The following is a 20,602-nucleotide window of genomic DNA, read 5'->3' on the forward strand; positions in this document are numbered from 1 at the left end:
AATGTATTCCGAAGAACGCTTGCTGGAGGAGGCTGGTGGTGAACACTGGACGGGGCTTTGGAGAGGTGATGGAGCCTCCAGCCTTCGTGGTTTCTAAGGGCCAGTTTGACAAAGCCCAGCCTGGGGCAGCCGGGGGGGTGTCTCTCCCAACCTCATGGCTCTGGCTGTGTTCTGGGCAGTACCAACCAGGCAGCCCCTGGAGACACACCCAGCCCTAAGGCAATGAGCATTTATTCGTGCTTACAAAGGAAGCAATAGGAGCCAGGACTTTGCGCACCCCCTCCCGCCCGATCCCGGTGCCCCCGGGCGCGCCAGCGAGCTGCAGAGCGACGTCCCGGCTCAGGCAGACCCGTCCTTGGCAAACATCTCGTCGAACTTCTCCTTCAGCTCCACGAACTTGTCCGAGAACCAGTTCCTGCAGGACAGGGGCAGGCAGGGTCAGCAAGGGGCTTGCAGGCAGTTCCCTCTGGGGACACAGCCTGGGAAAGCTCCCCACCCAGCAGCCCCCTAGGCTCAGTTGCCATGATTTGGCCGCCTGGCTGAGGAGCTGGTGTCCCCTCCCTCGTGGGGCCGCCCTGGGCTGGGAGCAGAATGAGGCGGGCTCAGGCCCAGCTGGCAGCTGCATCCGACTGGTTTCCCTGCCGCGCCTTCGCTCCGGGAGGATCTCGCAGCCCAGCAGCGACGCAGCGCAGGGTCCTGCGGTGCCACCCAGCACAGCTCAGGCCCTGACCAGGTGCTGGGCGGGCCCAGCTGAGACCCGGCGCTCTGTTGTGCTAGGTGCTGCGCGCACAGTGACTGCCAGGCCCTGCCTCAGCTCCCACAGGGGCATCTGTCCCCACCATGACCCAGCAGCCTGAGCCAGCCAAGAGCCTGCAGGGCCTCCCGCCGCCTGGCCAGGTGAATGGAAGTGCCAGCCTTGGCGGCGGTGTCGCCTGTTCTGCCAGACGGGAGCCATGGCCCCACTCAGCTGGCTGGGCTGGACTGGGCAGGCGGGGATGCAAAGAGCACCTCCACCAGCCCCCCCTTCCCTGCCACGTCCTGGGTGTGCCCTTCAGTCCCAGCCACGCCTGAGCAGCCCCTGGGCTGGCCCTGCCCACGACTGACATGTGCAGACACGGTGGGAACCGCAAAATCTGCAGCACCAAACTGCCCTGGATTTCAGGGTGCCTTACGCAGCTGTGTGCTGCCTGTGGGCTCCAGCTGCTGGCCCCCATCCTCCAGCCACCCCGCCCTGCTCAGCACCACCAGTTCAGACCACCCCCCCCGCAGGGCTCAGCCCCCAGCCCCTGCTCACTAGGCAGAGGACAGAGCAGGGGGCAACTTCAAGCGCGAACTCTCCCGGATTGGACATCGGTACGATAAACGGGATCTGGTCCGGGAGAGTTGTCCACCCCTTCCCCGCCAACCTCAGCCACCCTGCCCTGCCTCGCCTGCCCATAGTACCCAGAGCTGGGCCGCGCTCCACTGCAGGCGGGAGGCCGCTCACCGGGCTGTCTCGGCGAAATCGCCGTCCTGCAGCTCCTGGAAGGCAGCTTTGGTCCGGTTGGCGATGCTGTCGGCAAAGTCCTGCAGCCTGGTCTGGAAGTTCTCAAACTTCTGGGTCAGGGTCGGCTCCATCACATCGGCCTGAGCCGGGTCTGGGAGAGGCAGAGGACACCGAATGCATGACTGCAGCCCAGGCTGGGCTCCCGCACGTGGAACGCACCGGGCTCGTGCGTGCACGTGGGCGGTTAGTGTGTGAGCATGTACAAAGTGCCCTGCGTGCGCAATGTGCCCGGGGGGGGGGTTAGTGTGCATGTGCCCTGGGCTAGTGCGCGAACACATACACTAGGCCACGTGCCGGGGTATATATTTGTGTGCACCAGCCAGGGAGTTGGCCACATGTGCAATGCGCTGGGGCGGGGGCAGGGAGTTGGCCACATGTGCAATGCACTGGGGCAGGTGCAGGGAGTTGGCCACATGTGCAATGCACTGGGGTGGGGGCGGGGAGTTGGCCACATGTGCAATGCACTGGGGCGGGGGCAGGGAGTTGGCCACATGTGCAATGCACTGGGGTGGGGGCGGGGAGTTGGCCACATGTGCAATGCACTGGGGCGGGGGCAGGGAGTTGGCCACATGTGCAATGCACTGGGGCAGGTGCAGGGAGTTGGCCACATGTGCAATGCACTGGGGCGGGGGCAGGGAGTTGGCCACATGTGCAATGCACTGGGGCGGGGGCAGGGAGTTGGCCACATGTGCAATGCACTGGGGCGGGGGCAGGGAGTTGGCCACATGTGCAATGCACTGGGGTGGGGGCGGGGAGTTGGCCACATGTGCAATGCGCTGGGGCGGGGGCAGGGAGTTGGCCACATGTGCAATGCACTGGGGCAGGTGCAGGGAGTTGGCCACATGTGCAATGCACTGGGGCGGGGGCAGGGAGTTGGCCACATGTGCAATGCACTGGGGCGGGGGCAGGGAGTTGGCCACATGTGCAATGCACTGGGGCGGGGGCAGGGAGTTGGCCACATGTGCAATGCACTGGGGCGGGGGCAGGGAGTTGGCCACATGTGCAATGCACTGGGGCGGGGGCAGGGAGTTGGCCACATGTGCAATGCACTGGGGTGGGGGCGGGGAGTTGGCCACATGTGCAATGCACTGGGGCGGGGGCAGGGAGTTGGCCACATGTGCAATGCACTGGGGCGGGGGTGGGGGCAAGGAGTTGGCCACATGTGCAATGCACTGGGGCGGGGGTGGGGGCAAGGAGTTGGCCACATGTGCAATGCATTGGAGTGGGGGCGGGGAGTTGGCCACACGTGCAATGCACTGGGGCGGGGGTGGGGGCGAGGAGTTGGCCACACGTGCAATGCATTGGGGTGGGGGCGGGGAGTTGGCCACACGTGCAATGCACTGGGGCGGGGGTGGGGGCGAGGAGTTGGCCACACGTGCAATGCATTGGGGTGGGGGCGGGAGTTGGCCACACATGCAATGCACTGGGGCGGGGGCGGGGCGGGGAGTTGGCCACACGTGCAATGCATTGGGGTGGGGGCGGGGAGTTGGCCACACGTGCAATGCACTGGGGCGGGGGTGGGGGCGGGGAGCTGGCCACACGTGCAATGCACTGGGGCGGGGGCGGGGCGGGGAGTTGGCCACACGTGTTATGCACAGGGAGGGGGATGCCCACACGTGCCCAGTATTGAGGGGGTCCCTGTGCTGGGGAAGGGAGTGGGGCCAGTGCCCATCACAACAGGGCCCTGATCGCGGCTTTTGGGCCCCAAGCGGCTTCCAGGCTCCCTGGAGCCCTTTGCCTCAGGGCGGCTGTCTTGGCCCGTTCCCAGTTGGCATCTCTGCTCCAGGGCCCCGGCTCTGGGCCCCTGCGGGAGTTTGTCGCTGGTGGGATTAATGACCCCCCCCGCACCCTCGTCAGATGCCAGACGCCCTCCCTGGGCTCCCAGCGCCCCGGGAGGAAGATGGGCGGAGAGCCGGGGGTGATGGGCAGCCATAGGAGGGTCAGCTTCTGCCAGAGCTCTCAGGGCAGGTGGCTGCTTCCCCCTCGGCGCTGCCCCAGCTGTGCTTTTACACACACACTGCATATTGCACATGTGCAAAACACACACCCACATTGCCCACGTGCACACAGCACACGTGAAAAACACACACACACGTTGCACACATGTTCGCACATGGCACATTGCTTGCATGCAAAACACACCCATTTCACACGCATTTACACATGGCACACTACAGGCACGTGCCCATTGTACATACACGTGTAGCACATTTTAAACATGCACATGGCACATTACACACACCTTGGACAGTCACACACACCCCCGGCACACCAGGCGGCACCCGGCAGGAGCAGAATGGCGAGTCCAACTGCGGCTGACAAGACCCCAGAGGCCCTGAGCCCCATTGTTATCACCTGCACCCCCGCTCGCGCACGCGCACACACACACACACACACACACCCGAGGCAGCGGCGCAGGGCTCTTACCTGCCAGGGCGGCCAGCGCCAGGAGGACGAGCGCGATGGGCAGTGCGGGCTGCATGGTTGCTGCTTGGGACCCCCTGGGCAAAGGGCAGGGGCTGAGCTGGGCGTTTCCCCCCACCAGGAGGACCCCCCCACCCGGGAGCTACATGACCCCTCCCCCCGCCCTCACTGCCTCCCTGATCCTCCCACTGCAGGGACTCCCCCAGCGCCTCCTGGACCCACCGCGACGCCCCTGAGCGAACACCCCCCCCCCCGGCCCTGCACTGCCCTTCTGCATGGACAGCCCAGCCAAAGCCCTCTGCCCCCGCCCATCCTGATCCTGCCGGGGTCCCCTCCCTCTCCCAGCCTGCCCCCAGCCCAGCCCCACAGACACGGCCGCACACCCCACACCCTGCCCCTTGCTGCCCCCGCCCAGTGTCCACCGGTCCCCATCTCTCCCTGCACATCCTCATGGCAGCGCATGTTACTGCCCCGAGCTGCACCCTGCACAAACCGTCCCAGGCTCCCGGCCCCTCCACACCCACCCCTGCAGGCCCAGCACCCTGCACTGCACCCTGGCCCCCCCGAGCCCCACTCCCACTCACTGCAGTCCCACTGCCCCACACTGCGCCCCAGCCCTCCCTGAGCCCCACCCCCACTCCCTGCAGTCCCACTGCCCCACACTGCGCCCCAGCCCTTCCTGAGCCCCACCCCTGCTCACTGCAGTCCCACTGCCCCACACCCCCCTGAGCCTCACTCCCTGCAGTCCCACTGCCCCACACTGCGCCACAGCCCTCCCTGAGCCCCACTGCCCCACTCCCACTCCCTGCAGTCTCACTGGCCCACACTGCACCCCAGCCCTCCCTGAGCCCCACTGCCCCACTCCCACTCCCTGCAGTCCCACTGCCCCACACTGTGCCCCAGCCCCCCCCCAAGCCCCACCCCCACTCACTGCCACTGGAGCAACTTCCAACCACAACTGGGATTGCAGCTTCCCCGCCAGCTCCCTATAAACCAGCTGCCTCCGTCATCCGCCCTCTTTCCCGGGGGCGGGGGAGCTGAGCCTCCCTCCTGCCTCCCTGGCTCCCGCGGGGCCCCTCTGGCCTGTCTGAAAGGCGCCGGGGGGGCGGGGGGGTTGTACAAACCGGCGCAACCTGGCCATGCTCAGGCCCCCCCCAGATGAGGGCCCTGGTGCCTGGTGCTGCTCGGCTGGCCGGGGATGGGCAGGGGAAGGAGCCCATCACTCCAGCCCTGGGATCAGCACCCTGGCCACAAGCACCGTCCCTGGGCGCTAGGCGGCAGGGGCAGGGCAGGGGGAAGAAGAGGGGAGGGCGTGAGCGGTGACCCAGTGCCAGGAGGCCCCGGGATGTGGGGCAGGGAAAGGCCAGGGAGCCCCCTGGGGCCTGGTGTGGGGTGTAGCCCCCCCCCCGCTCCCCTCCCCTAGGTGCAGGGGGCACCCTGGGGACTCTCCTTTTCGACAGGGACTTGCCACCCAAGCCAGGTCGGGTGCCCGCACCCCGGGGCCCATGCGCCCGGCCCGGCCTCAGAGGAAGCAGCGCTCAGTTGGCAGAGCCCTGGGACCACAGGGTCAACCCCTCTGGGCTCTGTCTGTGTGGGTGTTCCCTGCTCCCACCCCTCCCAGCTGTGCGTGCGAGCCCCTGGGGCAGGGACCAGCTCGTGGCTCTGACTGTGCAGCGCCGAGCGCAGTGGGGATAATGCTCGCGGTGTGCCTGGGTCTGAGGGGGGCAGACAAAGCCCCAGGGAGAGGGGGCTGTGCCTTCCTCGCCCCACGGCCCTGCCCGCCCCCACGGCCAGCTTGGAAGCTGGAGCCAACACCCGGGGACTCTGGCTGCCGCAGGCAGGGCTCCCTCTCCCGTTGAACCTCCGTGTGCTGCGGTGTGGGTGGATGTGCCCCTCGCTGCCGGCTGGGACGCTCTGCCCATCAGCAGGGCAGCACCCGAATCCTCCCAGCGCGCAGGTCACAGGGAACGCTGCTGGCCACCTGTACGAGCTGCCCAGGCCAGGGGACCCAGCCGGGGAGCCTGGGAACCAGCACAGCCCTGCAGAGCAGCACCTGCAGGGAGAGGGGACCAGCATGCGGGGCTGGAGCACCTCCCTCCAGGCTGCTGGCAGGAGCCCTGGGCCCTTGGCGGCACAGCCCAGCAGGTGGGGACGCAGGCCTGGGCTTGCCCTGATTCCCTAGCCCTCCATCCAGCCTTACTTCTCCCCGCTGCTGGATCTGAGCTCCCAGCCAGCACCGGCTGCTCTGGCGTGGGCGGGTGTCGGGCTGCGCTGGGATGGCTGTAACCTTCCCAACCCCCACCCCTTCAGCGCTGCCCCCCACTTTGCCTTCTGGGGCCTGAGTTGGGCGTGGTGGTGTGGGCCAGCTTTTCGCCAAAGCCCGGGGCTGGACAGGTACAGGGCTATCTAAAGCCCAGAGGCTCCCATTCGTTACAGGACTCCCGGAGCTGGGGATGCGCAAACGCCCACCGGAAAACCGGGAGTCCAGTCAGGTCAGGTCACTTTCACCTGGTCTTTTACCACCTCCGCTAACCCGCCTGAGCAGCAGTTCCAGTGAAACTGATGCCACTTCCCCAGCAGCAAGAGACAACGGGGGCAAACTGCCCCACAGCTAAAGAAAGTGGCTCAGGCTGGGGTGAGAGAGGAGTGGGGGCAGGGGCTCTCAGGCCGGGAAGGGGATGGGCCTGGGGGGCCTCCATTTTCACTGCTCATCTCCCAGGCACCAGGGCAAACTCCTGTGACGTGGGAGAGAAGCGCCCCCCACTTCTGAGCCCGGGGCCTCTCCACGGGCCCGTTCCCTGCCTGGGGAGGGGCCAGCCCCACGGCTGTCTCTGCCTAACCCCAGGGGTGGGCACAGCCCCAGCTGGGCCCCCAGGCTGGCGGCAGCACAAAGGAGCCTGGCTGGAAGGAGCCCAACCAGGGCAGGGGTTATCCGCGTTCGCTGCCCCGAAGCTCCTTTCGTCCCCTGCGGGGCGGGAGGCCTGGGCTCTGTCCGCGAGTAACCCTCTTGTGTCACCAGCTCTCTCTGCTCGGAGAAGCCGCCTCCATTGTTTGTGCTGAGAAATCCAAACCCCCACCCACGCACACACTGGCTTCTCGCAGCTTGAGCTCTGGGATTGTGAAAGCTCAGGGCACGGCTGAATCACTCCCAAGCTGAACCCCAGAGCTGGTTGCAAAGCAGCTGGGCCCCAACCCTTTCCCCAGGCTCGGCCTGAGGGTGCCCCAGAGAGCTGCCGCTGCCGGGTGCTCCCAAGAAAGCCCACAGCCCAGGGTCACAGTGAAGACCTGGTGCAAATAGTGCCTGATCCTGAGCCCGTTCCACCAGGCTGGGGACCTCCAGTCTAGTACAGGGTGAAGCTCTCTCCTCCGGCAAACTCGGCAAACCCGGCAGGATTTTACTTAGCCGGGTGGCCGCTTGTCATGGGTGCGGCCAAATTTCCTGTGGTCTCATGAAGTTTGTTTCCAGCCCCGAGTCCCGGCTCTCAGGGTTCTGGGCTGTTATTTAGCTGTAATTTACCCCCAGGTGTCTTCTAAGAGGCCAGGCAGCAGGGGAAGTGTTGGTGATGTGCTGGACAATAATGACGTCCCGTCCCGCAAATTCTCTCAGCTGGCACCAGTCAGGTCCCAAGGCTGCCGGCTGAGAGAGGTTCAAGCTGTACAAGCTAAGTGGGTCACTGGCCCATGGAGGGGCACCGTGGCCACTCACACAGAGCCAGAAGGAATCTCCTCCGCAGCTTCAGCTGAGAGCCAGTGGCTGCTAGCGCCCACCGCCGAGGGTCCCACGCTCAGCTCCTGAGGGCGCAGGGTCGGGTCTGTCTATCAGCCGTTACCCAAAGCCCGGCTGGTGCTATCCCCAGTGAGGCGGGAGGCTGTGGCTCGTGCAGGCTCATGAGAGGTGGCAGGAAAGACACAGGTGGGTTGGACCCTGCTCCACCGAGCAGCCAGTGCTCTGCAGGGACCCACGGCCACCTGGCCTGAGTTATGGGGGGGAGCCTGGCTGGGGCAGGGCATTTCCATGACAAGTCCTGCGATAATGCAAAAATGCCCCCGCGGGCTGCCGAGGCCCCCCCCATCCCTGGGGGACATTTTGCCCAACTGCTGGACTTGCCATGGAAATTCGGGGCTGTTGGGCTGTGTGCAATTGGGGCTGTGTGTACGGGCTGAGCTCGCCTGGCACGCTCAGCTCCTGGGGAGGGGACGCTGAACCCAGCCGAGGCTGGAGGCCGGGTGGGAGCCCTGCGCTCACCAGCTTGCCAAGGGCGCTCAGCCTGCCACAGGTTCCCGTTCGCCGGCCCGGAGAGGCGCTGAGCAGCCAGAGCTCTCCCGGACCATGGGGCTGAACCAGCTGCTGGCTCTGCTGGAGAACGTCTCCCGTATGCAGAAAGCGGCCGGGGTTGTGTGGGAAGCAGCCACAGCCTGTGCCGAGGCTGCTGGCTCCACGCAACCAGCTGGTTCGCTTGCAGCGAGGGGGGAGAGCGCTTCTCTGCTGCTGCCTCGCACCCCAAAGAAACCATCCGGGCCACAGCCGCCCGCGGGGCGAGACCAAGGGGGGATTCTCTGTGGGAGCTGGAGCACAGCTGGGCAAGGCCTTGGAAATGCAAGGGGCCAAATTTCCTGCTGGGGTAACTGCCCCGGGGGCCAATGGAGAGATCTTACCCAAGCGCTTTGGCTGGGGTGGGGCAAGAAGTGCTGGGCCCCACGCGAAGGGCTGGGACTGCGTAGGCAGGTTGGGAGCGCCTGGGAGCAGGGGGCTCCGGGGGAAGCAGGAATGCTGAAGCTTGGTCCCCACCCTGCCGCAGCCCCAGCGACCGGGGAGCCTGGAGCCGGGGTGCACCCAGGCTCACCCCCCGTGTCGCAATCTGTCGCTGGTCCTGTGTCTGCACGTCCACACTCAGAGCCCGCGTCACGGCAGCCGCACGCCCCTCTGCGGGCACGGCCGAAAGGGGCTTTGTTCTCTGAACAGAACCGACGCGTCCATGGCTTGGGATCGGCTAGGGGGCTGGGGGCTGCGTCGGACGCTTGCTGCCCCGGCCTAGCGCCGGAGCTGAGCTAACACCAGAGTTACTGCGGGCGACGGGGTTCTCGGGCCTGGTGTGAGGCCCCTGTGGCTCAGCGCCTGCACAGCCCAGCCCCGAGACCAGCCCCACAATGAATCCAGGGGCAGAGGTGCCCACCTCGGCCCTTGGGCTGTTCTGCCAGAGGCTCGGCCCTGCACCGGCTCCTCCGCCCTTTACCGGCCCGCGTTACGCTGAACAGCTCAAGCGCTCTCCACTGTCTCCTCCTGGTGCACGGCAGCTCCTCGGCAGCCGCCTGCCCCAGACCGCTGCCGAACGCCCCTCGGCTCCTGCCGCGTGGTCATACCCATGTGCCAGCAGGGTGCCCCTGTGCTGCCCGCGGGGGCGCAGGTCGGTGCGTTCTGCACACAGCAGCGCACTGGGGGGCAGGATCTGGACCTACAGCAGCTGGGATCTCCCCCAGGGTCACTCATGAGCTCCCTTCCCAAAGAACAAACAGCCCCAGCACCTGGTGCCCCAGCAGGACTTTATTGGTTACAGCGAAGCAGCTGCTGCGCACAGGCTGGCGCCTGGCAGGCGGATGTGGTGTGGCAGTGCCAGGCTGGGCTGTGGTTAGTGGCAACCCTCTCTCGTGGCACCAGGCTCCGCACAGAAGCAGCTCAGGGCCTGAGTCAGGCTGCCTGGCGCACTGTGCCCCTCCCAGCGCCAAGTGTGAGCCCCGGAGCTGGAGTGGCTCCCGCCCAGCACAAGGGGGCCCTGGGCCCTGGTGGGAGTGGTGAGAGCAGGGGGTGGGAAGCCAGGACCCTGGGTTCGAACCCAGCCCCAGGAGGGGTGTGGGATCTACTGGTTAGAGCAGGGGGCGGCTGGGAGCCAGGACTCCTGGGCTTGGCTGGTAAAATGACTCCTGCCTGGGGGCTCAGGGTGTCCCGGCCCTCTGCAGAGGGCAGGGCTGTGCTGGGGTGACGGGGTCTTGGCACCGTGCGGGGGCCAGAGGGCAGTTACAGAGGGAGCTTCTCCTTCAGCTTCTCCACCAGGGCCTGGACCTGGGTGCCGACCCCAGCGAACCACTGGCGGAGCTGCTCAGCCGCCTGGTCGAGGGAGCCCCGCACGGCCTCTGCCCGCTCCTGCAGCTGCCCACGCAGCTCCTGGGCGCGGGCACTCAGGCTCTCCTGCACCTTCTGGCTCTGCTCGCTCACGGCCTGGCTCAGGGCATCCAGCCGGAGCTGCCCCTTGTCCCGCAGGCTGGTGACGAGGGGCTGCAGGCCCTGGCGCAGGGCCTCCACCCGCTGATCGGCATGGGCCTGCACCGTGCCGGCATAGGCCTCCAGCTTGCGGTGCAGCTCCTCCGTGTCCTTGGTCAGCCGCTTGCGCAGCTTGCGGAGGTACATGCTGACCCGGGCCTGCACCTCTTCCAGGTTCTGGTCGACCATCAGGCGCACGTCGCTGGTGTACTGCACCACCCGGCCCTTAGCCTGCTCCATGTCGCTCCGCAGCCGCTCCGCCAGCGCCACCACCTCTCTGTGCAGGCGCAGCTGGGCCTCCTCGGTGAAGGGGCCGAGGCGGGCCTGCAGCTCCTCCGTGTACACCTCCACCTCCGCCATGGTGTCGGTGATCAGCCCGCTGGGGAGGGACCAGCCGTCAGAGCTCAGCCTTGGCGTGGGGGGCACCTACTTCCCATCGGCCCCTGGACTGGGCATGCCCCATGTGCCACCTCCCCAAGGAACGCCCCGAATGCCCACTGGCCTGGAGTGCCCCGGCCGATCACACAGCTTCCCGGCCCAGCCTGGCACCTGCCCACCTCCCAGCGGGGACTCGGCCCCGGCCGCTGGCCCCACGCCCACACAGGCCCACTCACTCCAGCTCCTTGCTCAGCTGGGAGCTCTTGATCTGGGCGGTGACGTCGTCCGCGGCGCGCCCCACCTTGGACACGTAGCTCCAGAACAGCTCCACGGCCTCCTCCCACTTCGTCGGGGGCTCGTCCGGCACCACCGGCGTGGCCTGGCATCCTGGGGCAGAGCGGGCAGGAGAGGGGCTGGGCTGACCTCCAGGTAGAACCAGCCCATGGCAGGACAAGCCACACACAGCAGCCAGACCCAGCCTCCGCCCTGCCCTGCCCAGTCCTGCAGCGCCGGCTGGCGCCACACAGACTGACCAAGGTCAGAGCCCATCACGCTGGGCACCGCACAGACTGACCGAGACTGGGCCCCTATCGTGCTGGCCCCACGCAGACTGGCCTGTCACACTGGGCCCTGTATAGACCCGCCCCCTAGAGTTGGGCCTTCTCATGCTGGTGCCCCAAAGCCTGACGGGGCTCAGGAGCCTGCTTGTGCCAGGCGCTGTACACGGCTCCCAGCAGGGGGCCCCCCCAGGCCCTAAGGGATTTACAAGTGGAAGGAGCCCTGACAAGCGGGGGCAGGGCTGTGGGAGGGTTGGGGCTCTGAAGCTGGGCCCCCCCAGCTAGCCCCTGGACCCCCCCTCCCCTCCCCTCCCCTCCCAGAGCCAGGAGTGGAACCCCGGCGTCCTGGCTCCCAGCCCCTCCCCACGGTGCCCAGGGCAGGGACTAGAGGCTGGGCAGGACCCTACGCACTGGGCCCTGGGGGATGAGTGACACCTGGGGCGCAGCAGGGCCCAGCCCCAGCGCGGATGTCCCGACCCGCACCCAGGGCGGGGGGTTACCTGCCAGCAGCGTCGCCCCGAGCAGCACCATCCAGACCTTCATGGCTGCGGCTTTCCTGTGGGGAGAGAGGGGACAGTGGGGACTGGCCGGGGGGGGGGGCAGCCTTCCCTCTCCCTGGGCTGCATCCACCCCTCCTCCACCCCCAGGCATGTCCCCTCCCCCTCCCCCGGGCTGCCCCTCACCCGTGGCCTCTGGCCTGCACCCAGCCCCCTTCCTTCCTGGCCACCCTCACCTCAGCTGGGCTCTCAGTGCCTCCAGCCCCACTCCCTGCCTTAAATCCCCACGGCCGGCTGGGGCGGGGGCAGGCGCTGAGCCAGCACAAGCTCGCCCGGGCAGCTGTGGGGGGGGGTGAAGGTTACTTCCCCACACACGCCCCAGCCCAGCACAGCCCCCTCCCCCCCCCCCCGAGGAAGCGTTAACCCCCTGCTGGCTGGGAGGAACCGGACAGACCAACAGACAGACGGATGGACGGACGTTGTCCCGCCCCCCGCCCCACCGCCGTCAGGGCGCTGGAGGGAGGGGGCGAGTCACCCCCGGCTCAGCCAGGGCGGGGGGATTAGGGAGCACAACACGTCCAACTTCAGGCTGGGGGACCCTGGCCCCGGTGGCTCTTTGTGGGGGCGGGGTGAGCTCTGTGGTTCGGGGCACCAGGACCTTGGGCTGGGGGGTGCTGACCCCCTGCTGTGGGGGAGGGGCACTGTGGCACTACTGCTGTTTGGGCTCCCCTCCCCCAGGGCTCCCCCCAAATTCACCTTCCTGCTCCAGCGAACCTGTGCTCGGGGGGGGGGGGGGGGGGGGCTGCTCCGCTTATTAGCATATGTGGGGTTTGGTGGGTTTGCCCTAAGAAAAATACTGGGGGGCACTGTAGGCCAGCAGGGGCCCCAGGGCTAGAAGTGGGGGGACCCTAGGCCGGCAGGGGCCCCAGGGCTGGAAAGGGGGGGACCCTAGGCCGGCAGGGGCCCCAGGGCTAGAAAGGCCACCCACACACACACACACTCTCTCTCAGGCGGTTGCCACTGGGGCTGCAGACCCGTCTCGCTCCCCCACAAGCCGACAGCCCCCTGCCCCACTCTCTGCCTCCCCCCATCGCCTGGCACCAGCAGCGCCGTGGCTGGACGCTGGACTGCGCTGGAGGTGCCCCCCCGCCCCCCAGCACTGCGCCCCACACTGCCCCCCAGGGCTCAGCACCGAGCATGCGGCCAGGGGCCCCTATCCTGCACCGCACAGAGTCCCGGCCCCCTGCCCAGAGGCCCCCCCGGGGGGTTAGTCTGGGGCCAAACGGTGCCAGCCTCGGCTTCTCCCCACAGGTCCCCAGGCGGTGATTATTGAACAGGAGCTCATTTGCATGACAAAGGCTGAGCGGCTATTCAAGGCTCCCAGCTTCTGGGGGAGGAGCTGAGGTGCTCGGGAGGGGCTTGGCTCCGCTCTCCCCTGGGGGCTCAGGGCAGGGGCGGGCGGGCGCCCCCACGGATGGCTCCTTGGCTGGCCAGAGCCCAGCTCCGGCTGCGTGGGGCGGGCGGGAGGGCGCGAGCTGGCAGTGCCCCTGTGGCCTGGGCCGTATCTGCCGCTGCCCTCTGCCCTGGGGGTTGTCTCAGCAGAGGACTCTGCCTGCCATGCCGGCGGGCTGGGCTCCTGCCTGCCCTGTGATGTGGGGCCAGGCGCTCTGCCCCCCACTCCAGACCCCTTCAGCCTCCTGCTGGCTGTCCGCATTCCTCCCTCCAGCTGCAGCCTCCTGGCCCCCGGCCCTGATCAGGCCCCCACGTCTCCGCCAGCATCAACAATGGGACAATGAATAACCAGGCTTGTGCTGTGCAGCGGTTTGCCTCAGAGCTGGGGGGGAATCACCGCCCCATGGCAAAGGGGTATGTCCAGCCCCAGACACGCCACGGGCTCACTGAGTCACATGCTGGCCTGGTTCCCAAGTCCCCTCCACCGCCCACCCAGAGCCTGGGAAAGAACCTAGGAGTCCTGGCTCCCCATCCCCGCTCTAACCACCAGCCCTCACTGCCCTCCTAGAGCCAGGGAGAGAACCCAGGAGTCCTGGCTGCCAGCCCCTTGCTCTAACCATCAGCTCCCACTGCCCACCAGAGCCAAGGAGAGAACCCAGGAGTTGTGGCTGCCAGCCCCCTGCCCTGGTTCTAACCCTGTACCCCCCATGCCGCCCCCAGAGCCAGGAGCCTGTGACTCCCAGCTTCCCATGCCAGGTTCTGCACAGACACAGGCAATGTGGCACATGCAGCAGCTTCAGGCAGCCGCCCATGCCCAGCCCTTGCTCCTGCCCCGCACGGGGGTGGCCCCTGTCCAGCTTCCCTCCCGGGGCAGGGGAGATGCACCGAGAGCGAGAGACAGTCCCAGGTACCTGCCTCAAAGAGCGGAAATTCCACCAGAGCCGCCGTGTCCAACACGCCACTCGTGGTGAAGGGGACCAGTGGCGTGAGTGCCCTCTGCCTGCCCCCGGCTCCGCGTGCCCACCACCACGTGGGACAAGAGCCTGGCGGCGGCCGTGGTTATAACTTGTGCTGCTCCAGCCGCAGGGCTGGCAGCAGGGGGCGGCCCTGCACTCCAGGGATGCAAAACTGCAACCCAGGAGGACGAAGGGACTAGCCCAGAGGCGGGCAAATTACAGCCCGCAGACGGCCCGTTGGGCCTGGACACGTTGGAGGGTGACACTGAGCTACGGGGACAGGAAGGGCTGGAGGACTGGGGCAAAAGTGACCAGATCCAGTTCAGCAAGGAGAAGTGCAGAGTCCTGCACGTGGGACGGAAGAATCCCAAGCACTGTTACAGGCCGGGGACCGACTGGCTAAGCAGCAATACAGCAGAAAAGGGCCTGGGGATTACAGTGGGTGAGAGGCTGGATATAAGCCAACAGTGTGGCCTGGTAGCCAGGAAGGCAAACGGCATATTGGGGTGCGTTAGGAGGAGCATTTCCAGCAGATCTAGAGGAGTATCAGAGAGGGAGTCGTGTTAGTCTGTAGCTTTGAGAACTACAAGAAGTCTTGTGGCACCTTATGGACTAACAGATATTTTGGAGCATGAGCTTTCCTGGGCAAAGACGTGGATTGCAGGTCTCTGCCCACAGAAGCTGACGCTCCAAAACATGTGTTAGTCTATAAGGTGCCACAAGACTTCTTGTAGATCTAGAGAAGTGATTATTCCCCTCTACTCAGCACCGGTGAGGCCCCATCTGGAGTATTGTGTCCATTTCTGGGGCCCCCAGTACAGAAAGGATGTGGATTTGCTGGAGCAGGTTCAGCAGAGGGCAACGAAAATGATTCAGGGGCTGGAGCACATGACCTGTGAGGACAGGCTGAGGGATTTGGGCTTGTTTAGTTTACAGAAGAGAAGACTGAGGGGTGATTTAATACCAGCCTTCAACTTCCTGCAGGGGAGCTCTAAAGAGGATGGAGAGAAACTTTTCTCAGTAGTGATGGGTGGGAGAACAAGAAGCCATGATCTGAAGTTGCAGAGGGAGAGATGTAGGTTAGATACTAGGAAAAACTCTTTCCCCAGAGGGTGGTGAAGCTCTGGAATGCGTTACCTAGGGAGGTGGTGGATTTGAGGTTTTTAAGTCCCAGCTGAACAAGGTCCTGGCCGGGATGACTTGTTGGGCTGATCCTGCTTTGGGCAGGGGGCCGGACTCGGTGACCTCCTGAGGTCCTTTCCAGCCCTGGGATTCGATGCATCTAAGACCTTCCCATGAGCTCCCGCTGTCGGGAAGCACAGTGGGGGCCCATCCTGCTCTACTGGGGGCTTGTTCTGCTCCCTCCACTGCTCAGCCAGGGAGCGTGGGCAGCAGCTTTCCACGCCCCACCCTCCCTCCATCCTGCCACAGGGGCGGGGGCTGGAGCTCGTGGGGTGCCCCTTTCCCAGGGCTTCCCAAGTGCCCTTGGCATCAGGCTGCCTCCTCTAGGGCCTGCCCTGCCATCTGCCTGCTCAGCTGTGACCCCGAGTGGGGTAACGGGTCTCTGAGGTCAGTGCCCAACCCCTGCCTCAACACCAGCTTTTCTGCCACCCCCAGAGGTTGTCCCAGGAACCCGGCCAGCAGAGCTGAGTCAGGCTGAGCAAGCGCTGAGCAGACCGGAGCAGAGCTGGAGGGAGGCCCCCAGCTGCATGTGCTTTGTGCGAGTTTCATTCTCCTGCCGTGGCTGGGGGGGTCGCAGTGCCGGGGCTGGACGCTGCGGTGCAGACGCAGAGCAAAACCACCAGCTGCTGAGCTAGTGAAAAGCGCCTGCCAAGTGCCCACGGAGCAGTTCTGCTCATGCTTTGCACACGTGGACGGCTGCCGGAGGAGAGGGCACCAGACAGCCCCGGCCAGGCCTGCGGAGCCCTGAGCCCTGGCTCGCTGGGGTTGTGTGTCTGCCTGTGAGAGGGGAACTTGAACTCCGCACCCACCACTTGCACAGCACGGGGGAGATGTAGGCATGGGAGGCCCCCCTGGGAAATGGGGGGGCCTAGGGAGGCACAGAGCTCCTGACGTCTGAACAGCACAGGCAAGATGGCAGCCCTCCGGGCAGCTGTGGGGAGATGACCCTGCTGCGTGGTGGCACGTTGAGGTGCAGGGAACGGAGGGGCTGCGGGCGGGCACGGCAGACGGACGCCGGGGCGGGAAGGCGGCAGCAGCAGACCTCGGGGGCAGCCCATATGCTGGAGAAAAGCTGCCAAAATTGGCCCAGTTCTAGTTCTCACCAGTGGCGCCTCCCTCCGGCGTCCTCCAACCTGACCGCCCCCAAGCAGGGAACAGTCGGGACAAGGAGGGGGCCCTGCCTGCTGCCAGCTCCGCTCTGCACTGCTGCCCAGCCTGAGGCTTCTTACCTCCTGCCCTTGGCACCTGCAGGCTTGACACTGGCCCCGGACGCACCCAGCCTGACGAGCTGGCAACAGTGCCCTGGCCCTGCGGGTGCCAGCTCCAGCCCCAGCCAGGCTCCACAGAGGCCACCTCCAGCCCAGCTGCCAGACGAGCCCCTGGGCAGTGGCTTCAGTGTGGGGAGATGCAACCTGTATTATAACAGCTGAATTAGCTAGTGCCAAAGACCTTCCACCTGCACCAGCACCCCGGGCGCTAGGTGCTGTACGTTAGGGGTGTTACAGTAGCACCAAGCCCCATTGTGCTCGTGTTCTACATTAGCAGAACCAGCACCTCACGAGCCAAGTTCTCCACGCGAGTTGTCTTGCACAGAACCAGGCCCCCACATGCTGGGTGCTGTTCACGGGGTGCACCAGCAGCCCATGGAGTCACACTCCACGGTAGGTGGATTCCAGGAGCACCAGGCACCGCGTGCTAGGCGCTGCACGTTACCTGACCACGCCAGCCCCTAGAAATCACCGTTTGGAACCCCCCTTCCAGAGCTTCTGACTCGCTAGTTCTGATGACCCCGTGAGCGCGTCACCGCGGGGCGGGACGTGACGCGCGTTGGTGCCGTGCGCGAGGTGAAGCGTTTGGTGCTGTGACACACCGGCGGGGGCCAGGACAGGTCATCACGAAGAGCCTGGGCCATAGAAGCCTTGGCTGACAATGAGCCTTGGAAGACAACAGCCCACAGCTGAGGAGCCCTCCAGGCGAGCGCTCAGACCGGCACGTGGGGAATGGCTTCCACCCACGGAGAAGGCACGGGGGGTGCCGGGGCGGCACGTACCCCAAGGCAGCAGGAGGCCGCCCCCGCCCCCCCCACTCCCAGGCTGCACTGGAGGACTGGGAGTTCCCAGCGTGCCCTCTCCCTGCAGGGCCACAGGAGTCCAAACCATCACTGAGAACAGCCTGTGCCCGGCTCTTTCGCGCGCCGTCAGGCTGCCAGGGCACTCGCTGGAGTCTGTGGAAAAGCTGGGAGAGAAGCCAGGAGTCCTGGCTCCCAGCCCTCCCTGTGCTCCAACCACTAGACCCCACTCCCCTCCCACAGTTGGACCCCACCAGTCCTGAGCCCCTTTCAGGGCAGTTACTCCATGCCGAGACAGCAGCACAGCTGGTCTGTTCCCAGCAGGGTGCCCGGGGCCAGTGGGGCACAGCTGATCCCTTTCCGCCCCTCTCCGGGAGGGACCCCAACAGCCGAGCCCAGCCCCTTGGGTCCGCGCTAGGCAGGTGAGTTGATTGCAGATACATAATTCCAGCCACGGCATCGCTGGAGCCACTGTATCGGGAATCGACTTCCCTGGCTGGCCTCGCTGAGGGCGCCCCCCGTCGACCGGCTCGCGACAGCCCAACGCCAACCCCCATAGGTCGATGTTGCACCTTTCCACCCGGTGCACGAACCCTGAGGAGCGACCCTGGCGTGGGCACCAGCTCCTGGCCTTTCCCATTGGCTCGTTGTGCCCTGGCACCCCCCTCCTGCCCCCGCCAGCCAGGACCTTATCACAGCACCCTTGGGTTCCCTCCTGCCTACATCACCCTCCAACGCAGCACTGCCCCAGCCTGGCCCAGCCAGAGTCCAGCTGGCTCCGTGCTGCTTCTCGCAGGAGGGGAGTGCCCAGGCTGCGGCAGGGGTGGCTGAGCACCAGGGCCCTGTCCTGCTGAGCCTGTCCCCTGCCTCCCTGGCCTGTGCCACAGCCCTGCCTGACACTGCTGCAGGCCGGGGCACTGGCCCTTTCACTTAATGCTCACGAAGGTTTCGGGGCCCCCAAGCTCGGGGCCTTAGGACAAATGTCTCCTCCTTCCCCTGCCAGCCCTGCCCCTGTCCTGCCACAGCACAGGCCCTGGCTTAGCTGAGCCAGCAGCGGCCTGGTACAGGGCTATGCACGCCAGTAACCTCCCTGCACCGCCCCCAGGGGAGGCACAGCTGGGCCCTACTCATCAGACTCTGGGTCAAAGTGCTGGCAGCTGACTCTGGGGAGCGGGGCTGAGCCAGCAGCAAGGGACAGAGCTGACCTGGGGAAGGAGGAGGCTGAGCTGTGACCCGAGCAACCCCCCACCACCCCCGGAGGCCTGTTGAGAACAGGGTCTGAGCTGGAGTAGCAAAGTGCAGGGAGAAGAGGTCTCTCGAAGGCTGCTAGCCAGGCCGGGCAGGGAGGGGTCCCAGGCTCTGCCAGAAGCTGGGAACGGGCGACGGGACGGAGAACTCAATGCTTTCCCCTTGTGATTATTTCCTCTGGGGCACCCAGCATCGGCCCCTGGGCCGCCTGGCCGTATGCTCTGACCTCATACGGCCGCTCCTGCGACTGACGGGCTGGGGCCTGGGTGCAAGGGGGGCTGGCTTCTCCCCAGTGCGCTGCACAACCCTTGCCAGAGGGCGTTACTGCAGTCCAAAGCCCTGCAGATGGACGGGCTGGCTCTGGCTTCGGCTAGCACCATCTCATTACCGCACAAGGCAAATGCAGCCTGACTGGAGCCGCTGCTGGGTGGGGGCCTGACCTGGCTGGATAGCCAGGCTACTCCTACAGAGTACTTGGAAATGGCCCACCGCCCTGCAACTGGGGCAGGACAAGTGGGGGGTCAGCTGTGGGGCCAGTTCTGCTCAGTAGCTTCATGAGCAATGTAGAGGGTGGCACAGAGGGCCGAGTGGTGCTCCATGGATGGGTGGGTTGACCCTCTTTGTCTTGGTCTTTCCCTTGTTAGTGCTCAGGCCGGTCGCTGAGGCAGTTTTGTCCAGTGCTGTGACCGTTTCCATCATGCTGCTGTGAAAGGGGGCGACGCCCTCAGCAAAGTCAACGTCCTCGGGCCGTCCGAAGAACTGGACAAAACTGCCGCAGTGACTGGACTGAGGAGTAACAAGGGAACGACCAAGACAATGAGGGTCAACCAGTCCAAGCATGTCAACGCCACGCTGGGAGGGGACGACCTGGAAGATGTGGGGCAGTTCACCTACTTGGGGAGCGTTGTGGGCGGAGACGGAGGAACAGAGAAGGATCTCAGTGCCAGGAGAGGGAAAGCAGCAGCTGCATTCAAGAGCAACAAGAAGTCCTGTGGCACCTTATAGACTAACAGATATTTTGGAGCATGAGCTTTCGTGGGCAAAGACCCACTTCATCAGATGCATGAGTGGGGGGTGGTTTCAGAGGGGTATTTAAAGAGTGGGAGCCCAGTAAAAGGAAAGGCCAGCGCTGACAAGGTCTATTCAGCAAGGTGGAAATGTCCCAGCGTCAACAGTTGTGATGGAGTGGGGGGAGTGCATGTGTGAGTCAGGCTGGATGTCCGAGGCAAGCAGCAGCTCCCAGTGGCTAAGGATGACCCTGGGGCTACAACTGGCAGGTAACACCTCTGCCTGAACAAAGAGCAGGGAGGAGCTGAGAGGGCGTTTTGAATCGGGGGTGGCAGTTAGAGGCTAGGGAAAGGGAGAGCTGGAAGGCAGCCAGCCTGAGGAGGGGGAAGCTACACCCCAGAGGGGCACCCCTCGGGGTCTTCTCCCCAGGACAGGTTGGAAGGATTGTCTCTGGCTGCTATGCTGTTGCTTCTGTGAGAAACTGGACATCTGTTGCCTAATAAACCTGCTGTTGTACGTGCTGAGTGACAGTCACTCCTGCCAGCGGACGGGGTGCAGTGCAGAGGGACCCCTGAACCCCATCACACTGGTGTCAGAAGTGGGATGCACTGCACCCACGGATGAGCTCCCAGCAGTGGCTGACTGAGCACCAGAGAAGGAAGGAGTCTCACAAGAGCCAGAGGGGGAACAGAGCCATTCCTGCAGCTGCTGCTGGTGAGTGGATACCCCGGGAGATAGCGGGGAGATGGATTATACCCGACTCCTGAAGGCAGAGCTAGCGGGGCTGTGCAGAGAGAGGGGCCTGACCGTGGGGAAGGCGACCAAGGCCCAGCTGATTGCACAGCTGGAAGAGAATGACCGATCCGGGGGGGCAGAGACTGTCCCGGCAGAAAGTGGCCGGTCAGCCTCAGGAAGCGTTTCGGATTCTCCGACAGGAGCAGGGGCTCGACGCCATCAGACAGACGCGGTGCCCGCCAGGTCGCGCTCAGCTAGCGGTGGTCCATCGCGGGCAGAGTCCCCCGCCGCAGAG

At 65.6% G+C, this 20,602-nt stretch overlaps 2 protein-coding genes across 2 annotated transcripts; both read right to left on the reverse strand.

Annotated features, from left to right (window-relative positions):
* Positions 1–219: 219 nt before the first annotated feature.
* Positions 220–4,971, reverse strand: LOC142003567 (apolipoprotein C-I-like). The gene is made up of 4 exons (XM_074980627.1): positions 4,902–4,971; positions 3,974–4,047; positions 1,487–1,637; positions 220–415 (listed from the first exon to the last, which is right to left on the reverse strand). The coding sequence occupies exons 2-4, from the start codon at positions 4,026–4,028 to the stop codon at positions 340–342; spliced, it is 282 nt and encodes a 93-aa protein (XP_074836728.1). The 5' UTR covers positions 4,029–4,047; positions 4,902–4,971; the 3' UTR covers positions 220–339.
* A 4,523-nt stretch (positions 4,972–9,494) lies between these two features.
* APOE (apolipoprotein E) lies at positions 9,495–11,927 on the reverse strand. Its single transcript, XM_074980626.1, has 4 exons — positions 11,895–11,927; positions 11,662–11,717; positions 10,841–10,991; positions 9,495–10,605 (listed from the first exon to the last, which is right to left on the reverse strand). Exons 2-4 carry the CDS (start codon positions 11,702–11,704, stop codon positions 9,984–9,986), a joined length of 816 nt encoding a protein of 271 aa, XP_074836727.1. The 5' UTR covers positions 11,705–11,717; positions 11,895–11,927; the 3' UTR covers positions 9,495–9,983.
* Positions 11,928–20,602: the final 8,675 nt, after the last annotated feature.

The sequence above is a fragment of the Carettochelys insculpta genome, chromosome 30 (genome assembly GCF_033958435.1).
Source record: "Carettochelys insculpta isolate YL-2023 chromosome 30, ASM3395843v1, whole genome shotgun sequence".
NCBI lineage: Eukaryota > Metazoa > Chordata > Testudines > Carettochelyidae > Carettochelys > Carettochelys insculpta.